The sequence below is a fragment of the Megalobrama amblycephala genome, linkage group LG6, assembly GCF_018812025.1.
Source record: "Megalobrama amblycephala isolate DHTTF-2021 linkage group LG6, ASM1881202v1, whole genome shotgun sequence".
Classification (NCBI taxonomy): Eukaryota; Metazoa; Chordata; class Actinopteri; order Cypriniformes; family Xenocyprididae; genus Megalobrama; species Megalobrama amblycephala.
In genome coordinates, this window is record NC_063049.1 from 32,449,228 (window position 1) to 32,472,194 (window position 22,967).

Consider the following 22,967-nt stretch of genomic DNA (forward strand, 5'->3'; position numbering starts at 1 on the left):
TTGTTGGCCCAAAGTTCAAGAGAATCAAACTTACCCTACGCCCCACCCGCTTAGATTTCTACAGCTGCCACAAGGACATTTTATGCCTCCTCGGTTTGACCCACCCCACACATTAAGACATTTTGAAGGGTAGGACGGATAGAGTAGAGCTCTAGTCTAGTTTTAAGAAGCGGGGCCACCAAACAAGAGAGAGAGAAGATATGCTGTTGCAGAAGTCATTATGATCTAGCTTAATCAGATAAACCCAATTCTACAGGAAAAACGGATTAATGAATAACTTGTAGAATAACAATCCCTTTAATAATCTTTTTCCATTGTGATATTTTTTCTCTACAAGTTATTCATTAATCTGTTTTTCTCCAGTAGAATTGTAGAAATATATATAGTGGATAGTAAAATTACTGTGTGAGGGGAAAAAATTCTAGTTTACAGAGTTTTAGTGTCAGTAGTACATTAAAGGGTTAGTTCACCCAAAAATGAAAATTCTGTCATTTATTACTCACCCTCATGCCGTTCCACACCCATAAGACCTTCGTTAATCTTCAGAACACAAATTAAGATATTTTAGTTGAAATCCGATGGCTCCGTGAGGCCTCCATAGGGAGCAGACATTTCCTCTCTCAAGATCCATAAAGGTACTAAAAACATATTTAAATCAGTTCATGTGAGTACAGTGGTTTAATATTAATATTATAAAGAAACGAGAATATTTTTAGAGCACCAAAAAAACAAAGTAACGACTTATTTAGTGATGGCCGATTTCAAAACACTGCTTCAGGAAGATTCGGAGCACAAATGAATCAGTGTGTCGAATCATGATTCAGATCGCGTGTCAAACTGCCAACGGCTGAAATCACGTGACTTTGGTGCTCCGAACAGCAGATTCGCATACACTGATTCATTTGTGCTCCGAATCTTCAACTAACCCTTTAAACTACTACATATGTAATGTTGAATATAATGTATAATAATGCAATGAGGGAATATTTGTGAGTCCTGATAATGCCAAATATCTTATGTTACCAGTACAAAGTGGCCTACATTATTTTAAATATATCTAGTCAGTGACAGAGTGCAAGCATGTTCGTCTAAAATAATTCTGTATTTTCAGCTTCAGAATCATGAATATTTTTATTCTGGTGTCACCATTGTCCTGTGCATTAGGTTACCAGCACCAAGTCTAAGCCTATTCATTTCCACCCCCATGTAATACCAAATTTAGCATTTTAATCAACAGTTAATTTTTTGTTACTTTTATCATGTCTTGGAGTATCGCAATAATATTGTTTTGTGAGTTTAGTATCGTGATATTATTGAATCGTGACGTGAGGGACATGAGATTTACTGTTTTTACTGTATTTTTAATTAAATAAATGCAGCCTTGGTGAGCAGAAGAAACTTCTTTTAAAAACATTAAAAATCTTACCGATCCCTTTTTAACAGTAGTGTGTATGTGTGTGTGTGTGTGTGTGTATATATATATATATATATATATATATATATATATATATATACATGTTAGAGTTTTATTCAACAATGCTGAAATTATAAAATTTTGACTTTATGCCCACCCAAAAAAAATATTAAAGCAAATTTTAATTCAAATATAAAAACATGCTCATCATAATAGTAGTATGGCACCTTGTATCATTAATATTGTTCCAACAGAGATCTTTTAAGAGAATCTTTTCTGCATTATCTGAGGCATTTGAAGTTTATTTTTCATTGTGTTATTCTGAGCTACATGACTGATTCCTTGGATCCTTGAATGTGTCAAGAGTCTGAAGAGTGGATTAAAAATTATGCAGCTGAATCGGACCACTTCAAACGAATAGTGCCGGATTAGTGTGTGTTTGTGCATGTAGGATTTCAATTAGCTGGTCTGTGATTCTGATTTAACTTGACTCCTTTGGTTTTGGCCGGGTGCACTATAGGGCAGAGGCATTGCTCAATGCCATTTGACTTGTGACAACAGGGTTCTGTTGAGATTGCATTGTGCTCTCTCAAATGAGATAGGTGCAGTTTCATCTGCATTATTGTCCATTCTTGCTGTATTGCTGAATTTTGTTATTCAGTAAACAGTTTTGAAGGTGTTATGCAATGTTTTTGTTTATTTTCTATTTGTTGAATAGAAGAGGATTGTACAATTGTCCTAAGTAATATAAACCTCTTGTATTGTGCAGTTTCTAGTATAATGTTTTACTTCTAGATGAAATGCTGATATTTCAGGTGTTTGTGGCAGACTGGAAAAGAGCCACAACTTGCAGCTTGTGGCTTCCTTGCCACTCTCCTCTTTTCACTTCTCAAACCTGTGCGAAATCTGGTCCAACAAGTTTTGGAAGTCACAGGAGAGGATTTGCATTTCTTTCCCTCCATTAATGGGAGCGACTGCCATTCACAGGCTGATTCACAACCCAGAATATCGTGTTTCTGACCTGAGTTAGTCTTACTCACCTGGCAGTGGCTCAGGCAGGAACTCCAGGGCCCTTGACCTGCTGGGAGCCTCAATCCTCTCCCTGCTGCCACTTTCCTCCATCCTGCTGGGTCTGAGTCAGCCAGTGACCTGCAGTAATGAGATGACATGAATGTGATTGGATGTATCATGCTGTAGAGAGGAAGTCAGGCTTTCAGAGCTTCCACAGTCATTCTTACATGATGTATCACAGGTGCTAAAAACTAAAATCAGCACTTTTTTTTTAAAGTCACTGCTTGTTTTTTGGGTGAATTGTTCTTTTGTTGACTTGCTGTGTTTGTTTGTTTGGTTTTTATTGTATTTATGTTAGAGATGTTCCAATACCCCTTTTCCATTCCCGATACCGATTCCGATACCTGAGCTCAGGGTATCGGCCGATACCGAGTACCGATCCGATACCTGGGTGTGTATCTGTATATATATATATATATATATATATATATATATATATATATATATATATATATATATATATATACTACTAGCCCTGTATGAATTGATAGAATTATTTATGGTGTGCTTCAGACTTATCCCTTAATAAAACAAGAACAAAAACATACAGTGAACTAGAGTATTTTTATTATCTGACATACATTTGTCAGTTATAGTATTATTTATTTATTTTAAGTGAAAAAGAACTTCAAATGCAGCCACAAATCTAACACTGTAAACTGAAAAAGGTATATTAGTTTTACAATATAACTATAAAAACAGTGCAACAAATAAATCTAGGAATATAATTATATAAGAAAATAATCTCTTTAAAACTTGAAGTCCAGAAACAATTTTGTTAAATAAAATTCTCACGTTTTCGACGACTGACAGCAGCTGGTCATCCAGAACAATAAACCCGACAATTTTGTCGGTTATCTTTATTTGTCTTTTGAAAACTTTTCTCTTTGTTTGAATGAAGCTGGCACGCCTCATCCTTCTCCATCTTAAGCGCGTCAAACGCCCGAATCGCTCAATTCGCACCGCGTCATTCACGCGAATCGCGCCGCAGGGAGTCAATTCGCGTCTTTGCATTGACTTAACATGTAAATCACTCGCGCTTATCGCTTCATTCGCGTCTGGTGTGAACGCAGCATTAGCCTTTATGTAACCATCGTGTTGCGCGGGGTGACGCGTCTTCAAATGCTTTATTAAGTTATTTGTGTTAAAGTTGCCAATACTTGTGCCACTCGAAATTGCAGCATTGCATATGAGACATGTCGCCGTTTTACTGGTCTGAAATACTGCCAAACAGCAGACATACTGCTAGCGCGTTTTCACTTCTCCGCTGCTCTAAACAGTGGTTGCTTGTGGCAACACAGCACAACTTCCTGTGTTTGCATTCTGAGCCGCGAAGAAGAATTGATTTCCGATTTGCTGCGTTAAGCAAAGATAGCGGGCACAACTAGGTATTGTTTAAGAAAATGGTATCGGATCGGTACGTGAGTTTAAATACTCGCCGATACCGATGCCAGAAATTTTTGTGGTATCGGTGGTATTTCCGATACTAGTATCAGAATCGGAACAACCCTAATTTATGTGATATTTGTAATTTTGTAATTCGATTTTTGCCATGAAAATAGCCTCAGATGCTGACATGGCATTAAATAAAATTATACTATACTATCTGACAAAGTTGATACTTAATGAGACTGAACATTGATGCTTAAACAAAGTATAACAGAGAACAATTGTTATAGTAGTAAATTAATGAGGTACATTAGTGTACGGATGTGATGTGTTAATATCATACACATGGGATATTGTAGAGACAGAAGACATGGTTTTGTGTGTATTATGTTTAATCTTATGGAAAGGGCATAAAAGATGTTTAAATGTACCAATGGTTTTACATGGACTCGTACTCATCCCTCCTTAACTTACCTCAAAAACCTCAAGCAAGTGCAAAAGGCCGCTTTGCTTCTGAACCAGGTTCATGTTGTGCTAAAATGTTTGCTCTCCAGTTATGCTTTAATGCATCGTGATCCTCTTCAACACTCTCCAAACAACAGAATAGTCTGTTTAAACAAACCGACAACCGCAGTTTCCATTTTCCAGAGCGACTTGCAGGCGTGTAGGCTTTGATGACAGGTATTGCTTATGGCAGGCACCTGGCACAGCTTTAGAGGAGACAGGGCACCGAAGTTCAACCTGAGGCACTTCCTGATTGGTCTGGAAGGTTGCCTTTGAATGTCAGAGTAATTATTATGTGCCTTGTTTGGAAAGTATTTAAATTAAATATTTCACTTGTTTGACTGGCATGGGTTGCAGTCATCATTATTGTGATTTGTATGTCAACACTTAAAATGAAATTATTAATATAATTATAAAGAAACGGTCTGCTGGCCTTAGTGCCACACAAATGTATGTTTTCAAGCTACGAGTGCATGTCTCTTATTCTCACCAAGGCTGTGTTGATTTGATCCAAAAATATAGTAAAAACAGTAATACTATGAAATATTATCACAGTTTCTATTTTCTATTCTGTAATATTTTAAAAAGTAATTTATTCCTGTGATGGCAAAGCTGAATTTCAGCATCATTACTCCAATCGTCAGTGTCACATGATTCTTCAGAAATCATTCTAATATGCTTTTTTGATGCTCAAAAACATTTATTATTATATCAATCTTGACAACAGTTGTACTGCTTAAATATTTAGGTGGAAATCATGATTCATTTTTTTCAGGATTCTTTGATAAATAGAAAGTTCAAAAGAATAGCATTTTTTTTTTTTAATTACACTAAACATTTAAATGGTAGTGTGTATTAGCATATAGTTATGTTATGTCTCAGTCCTTCACTATTGTTGAAGGTCTCTTATCATCCATGTTCTCAAAGTTGTGGCCTGGGCAGCTGGTGGTCTTGATGGTCTAGGACATTAGACCCAAAAACAGATAAAGCTGAATAAGATGCCTCTGGTTTGAGGACACCTGTGTGTTGAAACTGAATCCTTGTTTTCTTATCAGTAGATTGTCTTATTGTTACTTAAGGCTTTCCTTACTTAACTCATTCCCCCTTCATGTCACAGTCTCATAAAGGGTGATTTTTTTTTTTTTTTTTTTTTTCTGAGCTTCATATTAGTTTGCAACTCATTTCACCTGCAGGTAATCTCTATCTAGCTTAAGAATTTGGTTGAATCGCACTATTTAAGTGTGAGTTGGCCTCAATATACTTGACAATATTCTTTCCCCTGAAGAGAGAAAGCCATACAGAACAACATGAGGGCTATCCATTTATTATTTTCTCTTTTAGAAACTATGATTGCACAAATATGCGTTATTAACTAAATAACTTTTAATTCATCATTCAAAGTTTCATTGTAGATCTGTCCGGTTTTCTCTGTATCTGTTCAGCAGCCTCATGTAACACATGTACATGGGTTAAGTTCTTACTAATATAATGCTAAAAGCCCAGGGGAAAATCCAATTCATTACCTCCTGACTTAACTTATTATAGAGGTCAGCGCATTTATCAAAGGTGTGTCAAAACATACTTAAATTGTTTGTTGACATTCCCAGTCAACGAACAGCTTGTGGGACCAATCTGCAGCTAAAAACGTAAACTGATATGTACTTCTGTGGTCCTTTTCAATACCGCCTTAGACCTTCAGCGGAGAAAAGGATTGCTTTGAGGAAACCTGATGCTCTCTAACATGGCTGTGCTGTGCCACTCTGCATTGTCTGAGAGGTCAGGAGCAACACAGAAACAGGAGCTCAGGGTCGCCCGGTGTCGGGCTATTTAATCATTTTTCTGAGAGCGGCATGGCTAACACATTAACAGGAGGAAATCTATTTTACATCCTCAGACAGGAAAGCCATTATAATCCTACTGGACATGCATCTTATCTTATCAGTGATTGTCGTTAATCATTTGAAAACATTGATTGTGCCACTTTGTATTGTCTTTGAATTGATAAAGAGATAAAAAAAATTGAAAATGGACCATTATTATTATTACTATTGTAGATTTTTCATTTTATTTTTAACTTCTAGTTGTTTTGGTTCTCACACATTTGCATTCTCAGAGATGTGCTGGGATTATTGCTCACGTTTAAATGGGAACTATTTGCTAAATAAGATCTAATCTTTATTCATAGACCACAGAAAGAACAAAAAAGAAGAAAAAATACACAATACTTACCATCTCAAAAAGTATTTCAAGTCTAGAAAAGGGGCAGTATGGCAAGCCATTTTGACTTTTATTCATTCTCAGGATGAATTCTTGATATCAGGAATTACATTTCCACTAGTAACAATGGCAAATTTTTGATATCAAGAATTACATTTCCTCTAATAAAAACGGATATCTGTAATTGTATTTTCACTAGTGAAATGTCGCTGCCATTGAAATTTAATTGTTTATATCAAGAATTGATTTCTTACTAGTTAAAATTCCAATTTCACATATCAGAAATACAATTCTTACTAGTAAAAATCATAATTTTTGATATCAATAATTACATTGTTACTAGTAAAAATGCGAATTTTTGATATCAAGAATTCAATTGGCTCTAGTTGAAACATCAGTTCTTGATATCAACAGTTGAATTGCTACTAGTAAAAATGTTCATTTTTGATATCTGAAAACGTATTTCTGATATCAACATAATTTCAGATATCTAAAATGGCTTTCTTACTAGTAACTATCACATTCATGATATCAGAAACTAACATTGTCACTAGTGACAATCAAATTATTGATATCAAAAATGAACATTGTTACTAGCAATTCAATTGTTAATATCAAGAATATATATTTGCACTAGTAACAAAGTAATTAATGATATCAAATTATGATTTTTACTACTGAGATTTGTATTTCTGATATGTGAAATTGGAATTACAAATAGTAAGAAATCAATTCTTGATATCAACGATTGAATTTCAATGGCAGCCTATGGTGACATTTCACTAGTGAAAATACAATTACAGATATCAAGATTTCTAGTTTTTACTAGTGGAAATGTAAGTCTTGATATCAAAAATTAGCATTCTATCTAGTGAAAATTGAATTGTTGATATCAAGAATTAACATCGTTACTAGTGGAAATGTAATTCCTTATATCAAGAACTGAATTGTTGATATCAAGAATTCATATCCTGAGAATGAATAAAAGTCAAAACGGCTTGCCATAGGGCCTGTTTTGATCTTATATGCTGTAAATGAAGCAAATATCTCATTAAGGAATCACATACCCGAGGACTGAAATATACTCAAAATACTCGTAAACTTAAAAGAGGAAAATGCAGCAAAAAATGGTATACATTTCAAACAGTCTAAAAGGTTTAAGGTAGTCTGAAGGTTGCTCTGTTATATTTATAAGCTTTCTCTGCTCTCTTTTATGAGTCAGCTTTTTGGGGAGGGGAACTAAATACGAGAGTTGTAAACAAAGTTAGAGAAATTGATTCACCAAAATGAATGGATTGATTTCAGGCTGACCCGCCATCTGACTCACTGAAGAAAGTGCACAAAGCAGTTTAGTCAAGCACTTCTGAAAAATGTGTAATCTGCCCCAGCTTTCGTTTCAGTAATGTAAACCGCAGAGCTCTGTGCTTAAGCCATGTGCTTTTCTCCAGGCTTATTTTAGTCTTTCAGAAGGATTTTTGTTGAACAAGTATATCGCACCAAAAAACAGCACAGATCCTTCTTATTTTTAAACCTTTGTTATGCTTTTTAATTGAATTTAGTTTAAAATAAATGCGCATGGTAAAAAGTGAAAATGTACTTTTTATTATTTTTTATTTTTAAAGAAAAATGTTAAACATTAATTTTTAGGTCAATGGCCATTATTTTGTTAATAGAATCTATCAAAAAATGTCACATGAACATTTTGTTCCATTAAATGCAATCCTGTTTAATGGACTGCAAATATATAAGTATCCATTTTGTGGTGTTCATCAAAGATGTTTGATTGTGAGCATGGCATTCAGTAATTGAAAACAATAGATGAGTGTTTGTTTTGCTGCCAACAACCAAAGCAAACAGCAAAGAGGGTCAACATTGGCAGACTGCTGACATTGTCAGTGATATAATGAAGCACTTGCTGGAATAACAAGCATGCCTCTTTGTGTCCGGTGTTTTGGAGAGGGATAACACTGCTTTGAACTGCTTTAATCCTATAGAGTTCCTTTCTATCTTCAGCAGATGTTTCTTTAATCCCTTGTTAAACTTAATTTATTTGGCGCCTAAAAGTTTTTTTGGTTTTTTTTTGTGACCATGGTTTCATGTTTAACAGGTGCCGTGTTGGATCTGGGTACCTGCTCATGTGAGTTTTCCTCCAGCTATGGAACCCTGGCCTATCATGGCCTGGGGCTTAATGCTGACCGCCATCACCGGCTGGATCAAAGCGGTTCAATCAAGGGACTTCACAGAAAAAGACATTGTTTTTCTCCATCCCTCAAGTAAGTATTTCTTCTTTTGTCTTCTTTCTTCTTAGATTTTGCCAAAGCTTTGAAAATGAAATGGATATAATCCATGAGTTCCTGGGTCATCTGGAAGAACAAAAGGGTCAGACATCAGTTGTCAGTCCTGGCTTCTATAGATCTGTATGGAGCTGTTAGATCTTTAGACTCTGAATGCAGATTCATTCCAAATGGCGTTCTAGATTTTATATTGTGTCTTAATAATTGGTTTTCCAGGCTGTATCAGTGGTTGAGCAGCAGGCCAGTGATGCATAGCTAAACTCAGCGTCTCAGCTGACATACCAGCTGTGTTAAGACCCCCCACCCTAAATATTATAGATTGCCCACTAAGCCTGCTGATGTGAAATCAATTGTTCAGAGCGTGTGGCAATGGCCATGGCACTTTTTCTGCCTGAGACCTTTCCTACTTTAGCCCCCGTTTTTTTTGCATCTTGAAACTTTTTACAGGGAAATGGCTTTTACACTCATCAAATATATTGGTAACATTTTCTAATAACATTCATCAAGTCATCAACAGACAAAATGACATTATATAATTTTAGCAATATACAGGTGCTGGTCATATAATTAGAATATCATCAAAAAGTTGATTTATTTCACTAATTCCATTCAAAAAGTGAAACTTGTATGTTATATTCATTCATTACACACAGACTGATATATTTCAAATGTTTATTTCTTTTAATTTTGATGATTATAACTGACAACTAAGGAAAATTGCCACAAGGAGGGCAAGACACAAAAGGTCATTGCAAAAAAGGCTGGCTGTTCACAGAGCTCTGTGTCCAAGCACATTAATAGAGAGGCGAAGGGAAGGAAAAGATGTGGTAGAAAAAAGCGTACAAGCAATAGGGATAACCGCACCCTGGAGAGGATTGTGAAACAAAACCCATTCAAAAATGTGGGGGAGATTCACAAAGAGTGGACTGCAGCTGGAGTCAGTGCTTCAAGAACCACTACGCACAGACGTATGCAAGACATGGGTTTCAGCTGTCGCATTCCTTGTGTCAAGCCACTCTTGAACAACAGACAGCGTCAGAAGCGTCTAAAGAATAAAAGGACTGGACTGCTGCTGAGTGGTCCAAAGTTATGTTCTCTGATGAAAGTAAATTTTGCATTTCCTTTGGAAATCAGGGTCCCAGAGTCTGGAGGAAGAGAGGAGAGGCACACAATCCACGTTGCTTGAGGTCCAGTGTAAAGTTTCCACAGTCAGTGATGGTTTGGGGTGCCATGTCATCTGCTGGTGTTGGTCCACTGTGTTTTCTGAGGTCCAAGGTCAGCGCAGCCGTATACCAGGAAGTTTTAGAGCACTTCATGCTTCCTTCTGCTGACCAACTTTATGGAGATGCAGATTTCATTTTCCAACAGGACTTGGCTCCTGCACACAGTGCCAAAACTACCAGTACCTGGTTTAAGGACCATGGTATCCCTGTTCTTAATTGGAAAGCAAACTCGCCTGACCTTAACCCCATAGAAAATCTATGGGGTATTGTGAAGAGGAAGATGCGATATGCCAGACCCAACAATGCAGAAGAGCTGAAGGCCACTATCAGACCAAACTGGGCTCTCATAACACCTGAGCAATGCCACAGACTGATCGACTCCATGCCACGCCGCATTTCTGCAGTAATTCAGGCAAAAGGAGCCCCCACTAAGTATTGAGTGCTGTACATGCTCATACTTTTCATGTTCATACTTTTCAGTTGGCCAAAATTTCTAAAAATCCTTTTTTTGTATTGGTCTTAAGTGATATTCTAATTTTCTGAGATACTGAATTTAGGATTTTCCTTAGTTGTCAGTTATAATCATCAAAATTAAAAGAAATAAACATTTGAAATATATCAGTCTGTGTGTAATGAATGAATATAATATACAAGTTTCACTTTTTGAATGGAATTAGTGAACTAAATCAACTTTTTGATGATATTCTAATTATATGACCAGCACCTGTAGTTTGTTAATATACATTCAAACAAATATTTAGACTAATTTGATCAAAAATGTCATAAAAAATAGTAATATTATGAAATATGTGTGCATTTTAAAATAAATGTTTTCTATTTTAATATATTTTCAAGGGTAATTTATTCAGCCATTCCAGTCTTCAGTGTCACATGGTCCTTCAGAAATCATTCTAATATTCTGAATTTCTGCTCAAGTCAAGAAACAATTATTTTTATGATCAATGTTAAAAACAGTTGTGCTGCTTAATATTTTTGTGGAAATTGTGATTATTTCTTTGAATAGAAAGTTCAAAAGAACAGCATTTATTTGAAAAATAAATCTTTTGTAACATTATAAATGTCTTTAATCTTACTTTTTATCAATTTAATACACCCTTGCTGAATAAAAGTATTAATTTATTTAAAAAAAATCTTGATGTGTATTAAAAACTTGTATACAAAAACTTATATCTACAGTATATATACCAATATAGAAGTTGTATATACAGCTTATATACAAATAAATATATTTAAATTAGAATGCCCTTTTAGTGAAAACAATTCCAAACATTTTCCATTCAGAAGTGGAACTGGAATCGTTAAATCCCACATGGTTCCATTCCTATTTTTCCTCTACATTCATATTTGAATGTACTGATATTCTGTACATTACATGTTGGTCAATGACTTAATAAAAGTAAAAATCAATAAAAGTTGATAATTTCTTACCAAAACAAGTTTTTGATGTGTAATATCTCAGAATCATTTGGTAATGTGGCAATGTTCAAGTACAATTTGGCCATAATGAAAGAGAGTAGATGTTGGTTTCAGTTCTGTTGAGAGAATTAAAAGGATAGTTCACCCAAAAATGAACCCCACCCCCAACTCCCCCCCCCCCCCCCCCCCCCAAAGTTATTCCAAACCTGTATAAATTTCGTTGTTCTGTTGTACACAAATGAAGACATTTGAAAAAATGTTTGTAACTAAGCAGATCTCTCCCCCCATTGACTACCATAGGAATAAAAAATACTATGGCAGTCAATGGGGTGCGAGATCTGCTTAGTTACAAACATTCTTCCAAATATCTTTCTTTGTGTACAGCAGAACAAAGAAATTTATACAGGTTTGGAACAACTTGAGTAGGAGTAAATGATGACAGAATTTTCATTTTGGGGTGAACTATCCCTTTAATCTGTGAAATCCCAAACTCTTTCATCACAGTAAGCAGGACCTCCCAAAATCCGTTTAGCTGTGTGGTGGCTCTCCGGTGTACAGCTGGAGATATCCGTATCTGCTCAATGGCCCAGCAGGGATCGAGTGTGTGTGTGTGTGAGGTTAAAACAAATCAGTTCTTATGAGATCTCAAAATAGTTTGTGCACCACCACCATTTTTGTGACCTGCTGATCTCCAGCTGTTGCACATTGACGTAGAGGATTTACTATGATGATGGAGTTGATTTTGTTTCATCACTCCAGATGGCAAGTGTGGATTTACAACCCCATGAGATCATTCAGAAAACAAAACACGCTCTACCTATTTAGAGTAGTTAGCGCTACTTCACAATGAGTGTTTACATGTACAACAAAACGCTGGTGACTATCAAAAATCATCTCATTATAAAAACAAAAAAAAATATGTTTACATTGGATTATGTTACAGATTATTTTGTTTTCTCCTTTTTTGACATCAAATATTAAACATATCCACACAAGATATGCACACTGAATTAGCTGGAGGAAAGTTAATGTTATGATAACATAGATACGCGAGTGTTCATATTTTGCTGTTGTTTTAACTAAATGTTTCTCTCACCTCTTTAAGTCTGTGCTATAAATATCTAAGGTTACAGTCAGTTGTATTATTGTATTAATTAATTAGTGACTATTTTCATAAGAGTCACTGGAATTTGGTGGAGTTAACAGTAAAAACTGTAGGTCATAAATTAACTCCTAAGCTCTTTTTGTATATACAGAGCTATTTAGAGAGCTCAGAAGTAATAACACATTGGGCTGTCTGGATGAATGAATGGCCTGTTTAAAATGGTCACTTGATCAGATTCTTGAAGCATTTGCTAAGTGAGGTCAACAAGAGGTTTTTCTCTTTAAAACTTTAAAACAAAAATGAGGCTGATGTTTATGTTCTATGTGAGCGGCATAATCTGATTGAGGAGCTCCAGAAAGAGAAAAAGCGCACTGTTTTCCCAAGGGCTTTTTTTAATCTAAGAATTAACAGCAAATACTGGTGGAAGAACACTTGATTAGATTGTGTCTCACTCTTTGCCAAATGTTTCTATTGATTAGGAAATTGGGGGGAGAACACCATTCAGAGGTGAAACGCACTGTAGCATGATGCCAACACACAATCAATCATTTCTATTCCACCACATGTATAACAAGCTCAGAATATAACGATGCAAAGTTCAATGCAGATGAAAGAGAAAAAAGTTTTTTTTTTTTTTACATTGTTGCAAAAAAATACTATGTCAAATAATTGTTGTTCTTTTGAACTTTCGATTCATCCAAGAATCATGGGGGAAAAAATATCATGGTTTCCTCAAAAATATTAAGCAGCACTATTTTCAACATTGATAATAATAAGAAATGTTTCTTGAGAACCATTTTAAATAATTTTAATAAAATATATTTAAAATTGGTTATAAAATAAAGGCAATCTTATGGAGCATAAGAGACTTCATTTAAAAACATTAAAAAATTTGCTGACCCCAAACTTTATATAAGATTGTATCAGCAGATAAGATGTTATATGTATGTACTACCATATCATACCATATTATATTTAAATCTGATGATTCCCGCCCCTTTTGTTCAACATAATAATAATCAGTTAATCAGTTTCACCAACAGATTAATCATTCAGTTTACTTTGATTTTCTTTTATTATTCTTTTGTCCTCTGTTTTCCCAGCAACTCCATATCCAGGAGGATTTAAATGTTTTACCTGTGAAGATGCACCGGACAACTATGAATGCAACCGCTGGGCTCCAGATCTCTACTGTCCACGAGGTACCAATATCTCCATAACCTCTCTCTTATTAAATGTAGCTTGAAGTTGGGTGCCTATTGAAACTAAGTACAGTATTTTTGTCATTCTGCAAAAGAATGCGCAATTTATAATAAATCCAATTTATATACAAAGGAGGCGTGTTCTGAAAAGAATGAGAGTGACTTCATTTAAATGGTCACAGCGCAGTGCTATTTAATTGTGCTGTGCTAAAAATCTTAATTTGGCAGTCTAATGCGATAACAATAACTTGAATTTTAGGAAAAAGAAGATCTTCTGTAGGTCATAGTGACTGGAATACAACATGAGTGCATTTAGCGAATAAGTGAATAAGATGCAGGGTCAGTATTTTTCAGGTCCTGCTTTGCCTTTGAGTTGTTTCATATATGTTTTCAGTCTTTTGCCATGAATAGCCTGCCATATAAGGAGTCTGGTGCTGTGTTGGGTCTGATTTACAGCACTGTGTTAATGACTCAGGAGCTGTAACCCCTTACAAACCCTCATTCCTTCAGTAAGCACATGCTGCTGCAGATCATCTGCAGTTTTGCTGGGAATGTATACATTTCCTGGAATGCTCAGATTTGGTTGTGTTGTGTTTTTCCATGTAGTTCTTGTGAAATGTTTTCATGGCCACTTATTAAAGATTGGCTAAGGGGGAGTACTGCAATATCCGTACAAAAAAAAAAAAATCCCTGGAGGAATATTTCTTTTCTACCGGAATCTGACACCATTAGTAAAATCTAAATGTTGTCTTTTGTGATATATACAGTATGCCCTTGAGAAAACTAAGTGAAGTTTCTTTGTAACTTTTAGAGAGCAGATATTGTTACACACGTCATAAGATGAGCTGGGATGGAAACACAGTGTCGGTGACAAAGCGTTGTGTGGCGCTGGAAGACTGTCTTGAAACAGGGTGCTCGGACATGGACCATGAGGGAAACAGGGTGAGAACAATTAAATACAACTCGCATTATGCGTCCAATTTGTGTCATGCTCGTCCTACTGTCTGAAATCCATCCACAATTGTCTTCTCATCTCATTTTACACAGTCCACTTGAAGTGATCTTGAAAACTTGAGTGGATAATAAACATTTCTGCTGCTTATAGGATATGGCTCAGTCAGCAACACTAAACTCTGCTCTTTAGTTAATCCATTTATCCTCTCAAGTGATTTCTCTGCAGATGAGATAAAGTTGTGAGTTATGCCGCTGTCTCTCAGTAATCCTTCTCTGAGTAATCCTTGCTGAAAGGTGTGCCTGGTCACTCCCTGAACTCTTTGTATCTTACCTTTTACCTCTAGCACAGGACAGGAGTTATGTAGAGGGCAGGGGGCAGATGTGAGAAGGCCAGATTGAGAGATAAATGCGGTGTAAAGATGCCACAGCAACACTAAAAGGGAAAATTTACAAGTTGAATGTTCATTCTAAGGTTAAAAAATAAGGTTATTTACAGGTTACCTTGAAGAATTTTTTTCAGACAAACACAAATGCATTCTGGCCTAATCCTAAGTAGGCTATTAAACTAATTCAACCTAAAACACTTCAAAATTAGAATGAAACAGAAGTTAAAGGTGCCCTAGAACGTTCTTTCACAAGATGTAATATTAAGTCTAAGGTGTCCCTGAATGTGTCTGTGAAGTTTCAGCTCAAAATACCCCATAGATTTTTTTTTTTTAATTAATTTTTTTAACTGCCTATTTTGGGGCATCGTTAACTATGCACTGATTCAAGCTACGGCCCCTTTAAAGCTCTCGACTATAATACAGTGCATTTACAAAGTTCACACAGCTAATATAACCCTCAATTGGATCTTTACAAAATGTTCGTCATGCATACTGCATGTATGCGTCGGATCATGTGAGTATAGTATTTATTTGGATGTTTACATTTGATTCTGAATGAGTTTGAGGCTATGCTCCGTGGCTAACAGGCTAATGCTACACTGTTGGAGAGATTTATAAAGAATGACGATGTGTTTATGAATTATACAGACTGCAAGTGTTTAAAAATGAAAATAGCGACGGCTCTCTTGTCTCCGTGAATACAGTAAGAAACAATGGTAACTTTAACCACATTTAACAGTACATTAGCAACATGCTAACAAAACATTTAGAAAGACAATTTACAAATATCACTAAAAATATCATGTTATCATGGATCATGTCAGTTATTATTGCTCCATCTGCCATTTTTTGCTATTGTCCTTGCTTGCTTACCTAGTCTGATGATTCAGCTGTGCACATCCAGACGTTCTGCCCTTGTCTAATGCCTGGAACATGAGCTGGCATATGCAAATATTGGGGGCGTACATATTAATGATCCCGACTGTTACGTAACAGTCGGTGTTATGTTGAGATTCGCCTGTTTTTTGGAGGTCTTTTAAACAAATGAGATTTACATAAGGAGGAGGAAGCAATGGAGTTTGAGACTCACTGTATGTCATTTCCATGTACTGAACTCTTGTTATTCAACTATGCCGAGGTAAATTCAATTTTTGATTCTAGGGCACCTTTAAGGTCATCTTTTCTTCCTTATAGTGACCTATATCTGAGTGAAACTGCTTCTCAAACAAGAACTAGTTTAGGGCAGGACTTGATAATGGCCATTGGGAATTGATTGGATACTTGGATGGTTGTGGTTTGCTATTGCTGTGATGTCATGTGAGTGACAGGTTGTCCCGTTTTCGTGCCAGTAAACACGCCATCAGAGAAGAGATGTTGCTGCAAGAGGAAGGGGAAATTATTTTGATTAAAGATTATGAGGGCACATGAATGTGCATGGATAAATCAATTATAATAAATACAGCAATAGTCCAAAAAAATTAAGTATAGTCAATTTTTCATTCATGGTGACTTTAACACAAACTTTCTGATTTGTTGATCATTCTGAGGTATGCTCTTCATTTTTGTAAACTGTAGAAAATGAAAAAGAAATTTAAGTTCTCCAATTGACTCACATTGATAGAATGTTCAGCATTCAGAATAGCCAAGAGCAGTTACATCATCATAATATTTGCAAACTGGGGCCGGTTGCACGAACTGCTTAGACTTGTGTTACAAGTTAGTCATCACATTTTTTCTTTAAAGACTGTTCATAACTTTTTTTAAGTCAGTTACATAAAATGTAGATTGGTCTGATTTGATACCAAAAAGTAAGACTGATTAGCCCTAACTAACTGCTAGTTGTTCGTACTAGTTCTTAAGACACAATGGCTATGTTTATGCAACTGTCCCTGGTCCCCACTGCTCTGCTTTTTAAATTGTTTTTCTCTGTAAACATTAATAATAAACATTTCTCTGTAAAATTGTGTGTCAATTAAGTTTATCGATGTCAGTTTTAAAACAGTGGGACCAATCAGAAGAAGCCGGGAGGCAGGATAAGCATCGCAAGTGTATGTTTAGCATCTGAATATCATTTGTCAACAAAATTTCAGAGGAAATGCTTATTATGCAGCCTTGCACAAGACCTGTGGAAGAAACCATATATATCGTGGACACAAATTAAGATTTTGTTCCCATGATTTATTAATGTGTAGCCATGTTTTAGTTAAATCATAGCCACTTTGTACTAATTTGTCCCCTTGATGTAATTTAGTTAAATTGTGGCAACAAATTAAGTTGTGGGAACAAATTCCTAATTTGTGGCCACAATAACTTGATTTTTTCCCCACGTCATGCTCAGTAGCTTTATTTTCTAGGTGATTGTTTAATTTATTTTTTTGCTTCATATCAAAAACAGTAGTTTTTAATTCTGCAGTGTTTCATTTTGTTGTAATTTCTAGGAGCATGTCTCAAAAAAACCTGTGCTGCAATCAGTTGCCTCAAAATGTTTAAGTTAAGAAATTCAGTTTAAGTAAGCATAACTGGCAGATTTTTATTTTTTATTTTGTTCTTAACTTGAAATGTTTGAGTAAACTAATTCATACATTTAACTTCAAATTGTCATGTAATCTCAATGTGAACATTTTTATCATAGCTAGCTATAACAAGCTAATTCAGAAAATGCTAACTTGCTAATTTGCTAACATGTTAACAATAACATGGTATAGCACTGTGAGTGCAGCAATATAAAGCATTTAACACACTTGCTCTCAAACCAAGCCGCATACACCACTTGTCACCATGATGGTAACTTTCCAAAAACCCACATTAACAGAAACTCTTCTAATTTAGTTTTTAATTTAATTTTAATCACTGCTAAATCTCCCACTTAACATTAATCTTGCACATAAAAAACATTATATAACACTTAATTTTAGCATTTACTCTCCCTTTCGAGTGCCATGGACAAAGCATGCTGGGAAATAGAAATCCAAGTCCAGTTTCAGTTAATCTTAAGTTCCTCTAAATTAAAAGAAACTCAAAACAATGAAACAGTTTACTTAAAATATATCAGTTATGTGAACTTGAAAGAAAAAGAAAGTTCTAAATACTTATAAAAGTTAATTTGACTGAACTAATTTGTTTAATTTAAGTTTGTCCTACTCAAACCAATTAATTATTTTGAGCATTAGGGTTCACAGTGTCTTGCATTTCAAGCACTGGCATTACTTCAGAAAGTGTAAATCTTTCTTTTTTTAACAGTTTATTGTTTGGTTTTCTCTATGCAGGAGTGTACAGCCTGTTGTGAGGGGAACATCTGTAACATGGCTCTCCCACGAAACGAGACTGATGCCATCTTTGCCACCACGTCTCCCATTAACGAGAGCATGCAACCAGCACACAGTCCCACGCTGCTGCTTTTTGTCTGTATCATCGGCCTGATGCTCCACAGTATTAACTGAGACTGGAATCGGCCTTTATGGCAGTAACTTAAAACCATTGACTTGTGCCAGTCAGCTGTGGGATTTACCTTCCTTAAAATGAAGTGTTAGTTGTTGGACTTTTTCTTTCCTATGAATACATTTTTATGAATCCTGTACTAATATTCTCTATGAAAAAAATATTAAGTGGTTTTCCTCAAGCTGAGTGGACTAATGGTTGGATCCGAGTTTTTCATGATGTACATGGGAAGGGGATATTTATGGCAAAACTGACACAAACCTGCACATTTTCTTGTCTTGAATTAATGTGAGTTGTGTTTTATACATTTGTATAGATATATTTATTTTTTTATCATCCATTTTTGTAGGAGGTTGAACTGTGTTGTTGGCTGTAGGTATGAACATATGACTTTAAGGGTCAAGAGGTCATGAATTTTCCACCCACTCCTCTTTCATCATTTTTAGAGTATTTTTGTCATCATGGAAAAGGGCTAGGAAACGAGTTCAACATGTCATCCAGCAACATAGAAAGAACTTTGTCGATCCTATAAAAAGAATATTCTGTTTTAGTTTTGCACTGTGTATTTGTGTCATAATGCAACATGTATTCCTAAAGCACTTGTGTACAGACTGTCATGTGAAAGCGTAGTGACTAGCATTGAACGTCCATATAGCCTACAGTGAAAGGCTTTATTATTATTATATATGTATATGTTCCTATACATTCGTCAGTCCATTGTTGTGTACTGTAATATTTCCTAATCATGATTCTTGGCTGACTGTGCAATCAGCTAAAAGTGTTGAGTCTGCAGCGACAGTGTTATTTTTTTTTTTTTTTTAAGGCTTTATGATTTGTTTAGGTGATCTGCCCAGCTGTAAATGAAGCTATTTCCTGTTTCTTCTGTCTTTTGTCGAGTTGTGAAAAGTATTGTAACATTCACCTGAAATCAGTTTGTTCACTTCAGTACAATTATAAAGGGCATGGAGATCACAGAAGGGCTCAAAACCTTTTACTCAGGTAATTATGGAGTACTTAGTGCCAGTTTAGTAATGCACAAAACACCTTTAACCTGAGTGGACCCAGCCAAACTTATCTGAAGGTCATATGCATTAAACATGTCTCTGAATGTGCTGATATGAATCAGCTCTACTCAGCTCAGATTTCTAACATTATGTATATAAAAATGTCTTTCATCGGTTTTTACTCTCATCTTAACTACAATACAAAAATACAGATTTGTAATAGGGTTGCATGAACTTTTTATACTTACAAAATTGTGAATGCTGCATGCCATTGTGTGCCAAGGCTTGTTATAAATGTAGATATTTTTTTCTACACTTGTTTGTAATATCCCTGTATATTCTTGTGTACATAATTTTGGATATGTTTTTAAATCACGCCTTTGGAGTAAATTTGTAACACTTCTGTGGTCTCTTACTTGTGTTGTAATGTATTAAATTCAAATCAGAACATTTACTGATGTTTTGTTTACTGTTAATAAAAACAATATTCTAAAAATTAAGTTTGCTTTGGCTAAATTTTGCACATCATAATTCAATATGAAAATCAAATGAGTTTGTGAATGTTCTCTTCAGATGAGGCTTGTACAGGCTATTCACACATAAGATATTTCTGTTTTGTTCCATTTTCCACTCAACACTTACTGTTGATTTTCCACTCAAAGAGGCACAGCTAAACTTTCTAAATCTGGCACATTTTTTCCCTATTTAATTCCATGCCTATGGTCAACAATTTTAATTTCATAACTGCTAACAGTGCTAAACCAATTTGGATGATGCAGGTGTTCAAATGCAAACTGCAAAAAATGGGGGAGGGGGGGGCCTTATAAACCCATTTCCTTTATCAATGTTTTTGTCTTGTTTTCCAGTAATAATATGTACTGTATATACATTAAGTTATATAAAGTTAAATCATAAATCATGAAAAGCTTTGTGTTGGTTTAACCCTCTGGGCCTCTTCATTTAGGGGTCACACTTGGCTTCTTCAGAGTCAAAAGTGACTGAAGCCTTGTAATGTAATTAATTTTACTACTGTCAAACCTGAACACAGGAGAACATTTTGATACACATAACATCCAAATTCAATAAAAATGTTACAAAACTGAACAGTTATGCTTTATCACAGCTTAATAAATCTGGGTCTGATCTGATTTCAACCTCTTATTTGAGTCTTTTGGCTCAATTTTACCATATTGTTACAGCCACACCAGTTCATTTGCGTGTATAACTGAGTTGTTTGTTTCTCTGCGCGTGTGTGAGTGTGTGTTTGAGTGGGTGTGTGTTTTATACTCTTATTGTTTTAGAATGTAACCTCTTCCTTGCTGTTCTTTTTTTTTACTGCTTTGTGGCTGAATTATTGATTTTATTTCACACATTTGCAAAAAACTTGCTCTGAGTTATAGTTGCGCTAGTTCATATATACAGTGGTGGTCAGAATTATTGGCACCCTTGGTAAATATGATCAAAGGTGACTGTAAAAATAAATCTGCATTGTTTATCCTTTTGATCTTTAATTCATAAAATTAAAATCTAACCTTTCATTGAAGGAAAAGAATTGAAAGAAATTGAATTATTGAAATAAATGTTTTTCTCTAAAACACGTTGGCCACAATTATTGCCACCCCTAGAATTTTTTATGAGTAAAATATCTCTGAAGTATATTCCCATTCATATTTACATGTATTTTAGCACACCGGGGTGATCATGAACATTGTCCAGCCATGACTTCCTGTTCCATAAACATGAGGAAACACAAAGGCCAAATTCCCTTAATCATTCATCACAATGAGAAAAAACCAAAGAATATAGTTCTTATGTGCAGCAAAAGATTGTTGAGCTTCACAAAATAGAAAGTGGCTATAAGAAAATAGCTAACACATTGAAAATCCCCATTTCCACTATCAGGGCAATAATTAAGAAGTTCCAACTAAAGATGTTACAAATCTGCCTGGAAGAGGATGTGTCGAAATCATCCTAATGTGCGGTGTGGAGGAAAGTTTGAGTGGCCAAAGACTCTCCAACAAACACAGTTGGAGAATTGCAGAGATTAGTTGAGTCTTGAGTCTCAGAAAGCCTAAAAAAATTATCAAACAGCACCTACATCCCCACAAGTTGTTCAGGACGGTTTCAAGAAAAATCCTCCTCGCTCATCCAGAAACAAACTCCAGCATATTCAGTTGTCACACAATGACTGCAACTTCAAACGGGACTGGCTTCTTGGAGCTTGGAGCTTTTTGGCAGCAAACCCACCAGATGGGTTTGGTGCACACATGGATAAAAAGTACCCCATGCCCACGGTTAAATATACTGCTGTATCTTTAATGTTGTGGGCCTATTTTTCTGCTGGAGGTCCTGGACATCTTGTTTAGATACATGGCATCATGGATTCTATCAAATACCAACAGATAAAAAATCAAAACCTGGCCGCTTCTGCTAGAAATCCAATAATGGGCCGTGGTTGGGTCTTCCATCAGGACAATGATCCAAAACAAATATCAAAACCAACACTAACATTGTCACTGAGCACAAAATGAAGCTTCTGCCATGATCATCCCAGTCCGTTGACCTGAGTGGGGTGAACTGAAGAGAAGAAGCACCAACATGGAGCTGGGGGATCTGTAGGGATAAAGGAATGATCTCTGATCTCTTGTCAGGTGTTCTCCAAACTCATCAGATATTATAGGTGAAGACTCAAAGCTGTTATCTTGGCAAAAGGAGGTTGCAAAAAGTATTGAATAAAAGGGTACAGTTAATTGTGGCCAATTGTGGTGTTTTGGAGAAAAACATTTATTTCATAATGTGATTCATTTTTGACCACGAAGGAGCCAAGTGTAACTATTTTTTTGTTTACGTCCCTTTAATATATCTGAATAATCTTCATGATTTTTTTGTGTGTTCACATAACTAATGCGACAAAAGTCACTAAGTTTCATCCCATTCCAACAAAGCAAAAAAAATGTAAAATTTAAAAACGTAAACATTTTCAGTCATTTTTAACCTAAGGGCCCATTGTACCTTAGAGTACAAACATGCCTCAGTTAGAGTTGACATATTTGTAGCATTAACTCGCTCCAGTGGTTCATATATCACTCAAATATCGACTTAATTTATCTAGACAGGTTTAGGTCTTATTTTATGGGTCTTCGGATTTATGATGTAGTTGTGACTCTGTGAAATGCAGCAGAGAACAGGAAACACAACTCTCATTAAGCCCAATGCCAGAGGTCAAAGTTGAACACCCATCGACCCTTTAATCACTTCTTGTTTCACAAATGGACAACAGGTTAAAAATGCTGTTGTGGCAGTAGAAAAATAAATCTCCTATGACTTTA

The 22,967-nt window shown here is 35.5% G+C and overlaps 1 protein-coding gene across 1 annotated transcript in view; it reads left to right on the forward strand.

Annotated features, from left to right (window-relative positions):
- lypd6 (LY6/PLAUR domain containing 6) overlaps positions 1-20,134 on the forward strand; it is a 28,924-nt gene extending 8,790 nt beyond the window's left edge. Inside the window, exons 2-5 of the mRNA XM_048194091.1 lie at positions 8,703-8,868; positions 13,758-13,856; positions 14,668-14,798; positions 18,463-20,134. Of these exons, the coding sequence (XP_048050048.1) occupies positions 8,751-8,868; positions 13,758-13,856; positions 14,668-14,798; positions 18,463-18,636 (522 nt within the window). The 5' untranslated portion in view covers positions 8,703-8,750 and the 3' untranslated portion in view covers positions 18,637-20,134. The remainder of the gene's footprint in view (positions 1-8,702; positions 8,869-13,757; positions 13,857-14,667; positions 14,799-18,462) is intronic.
- The last annotated feature ends 2,833 nt before the right edge of the window (positions 20,135-22,967 follow it).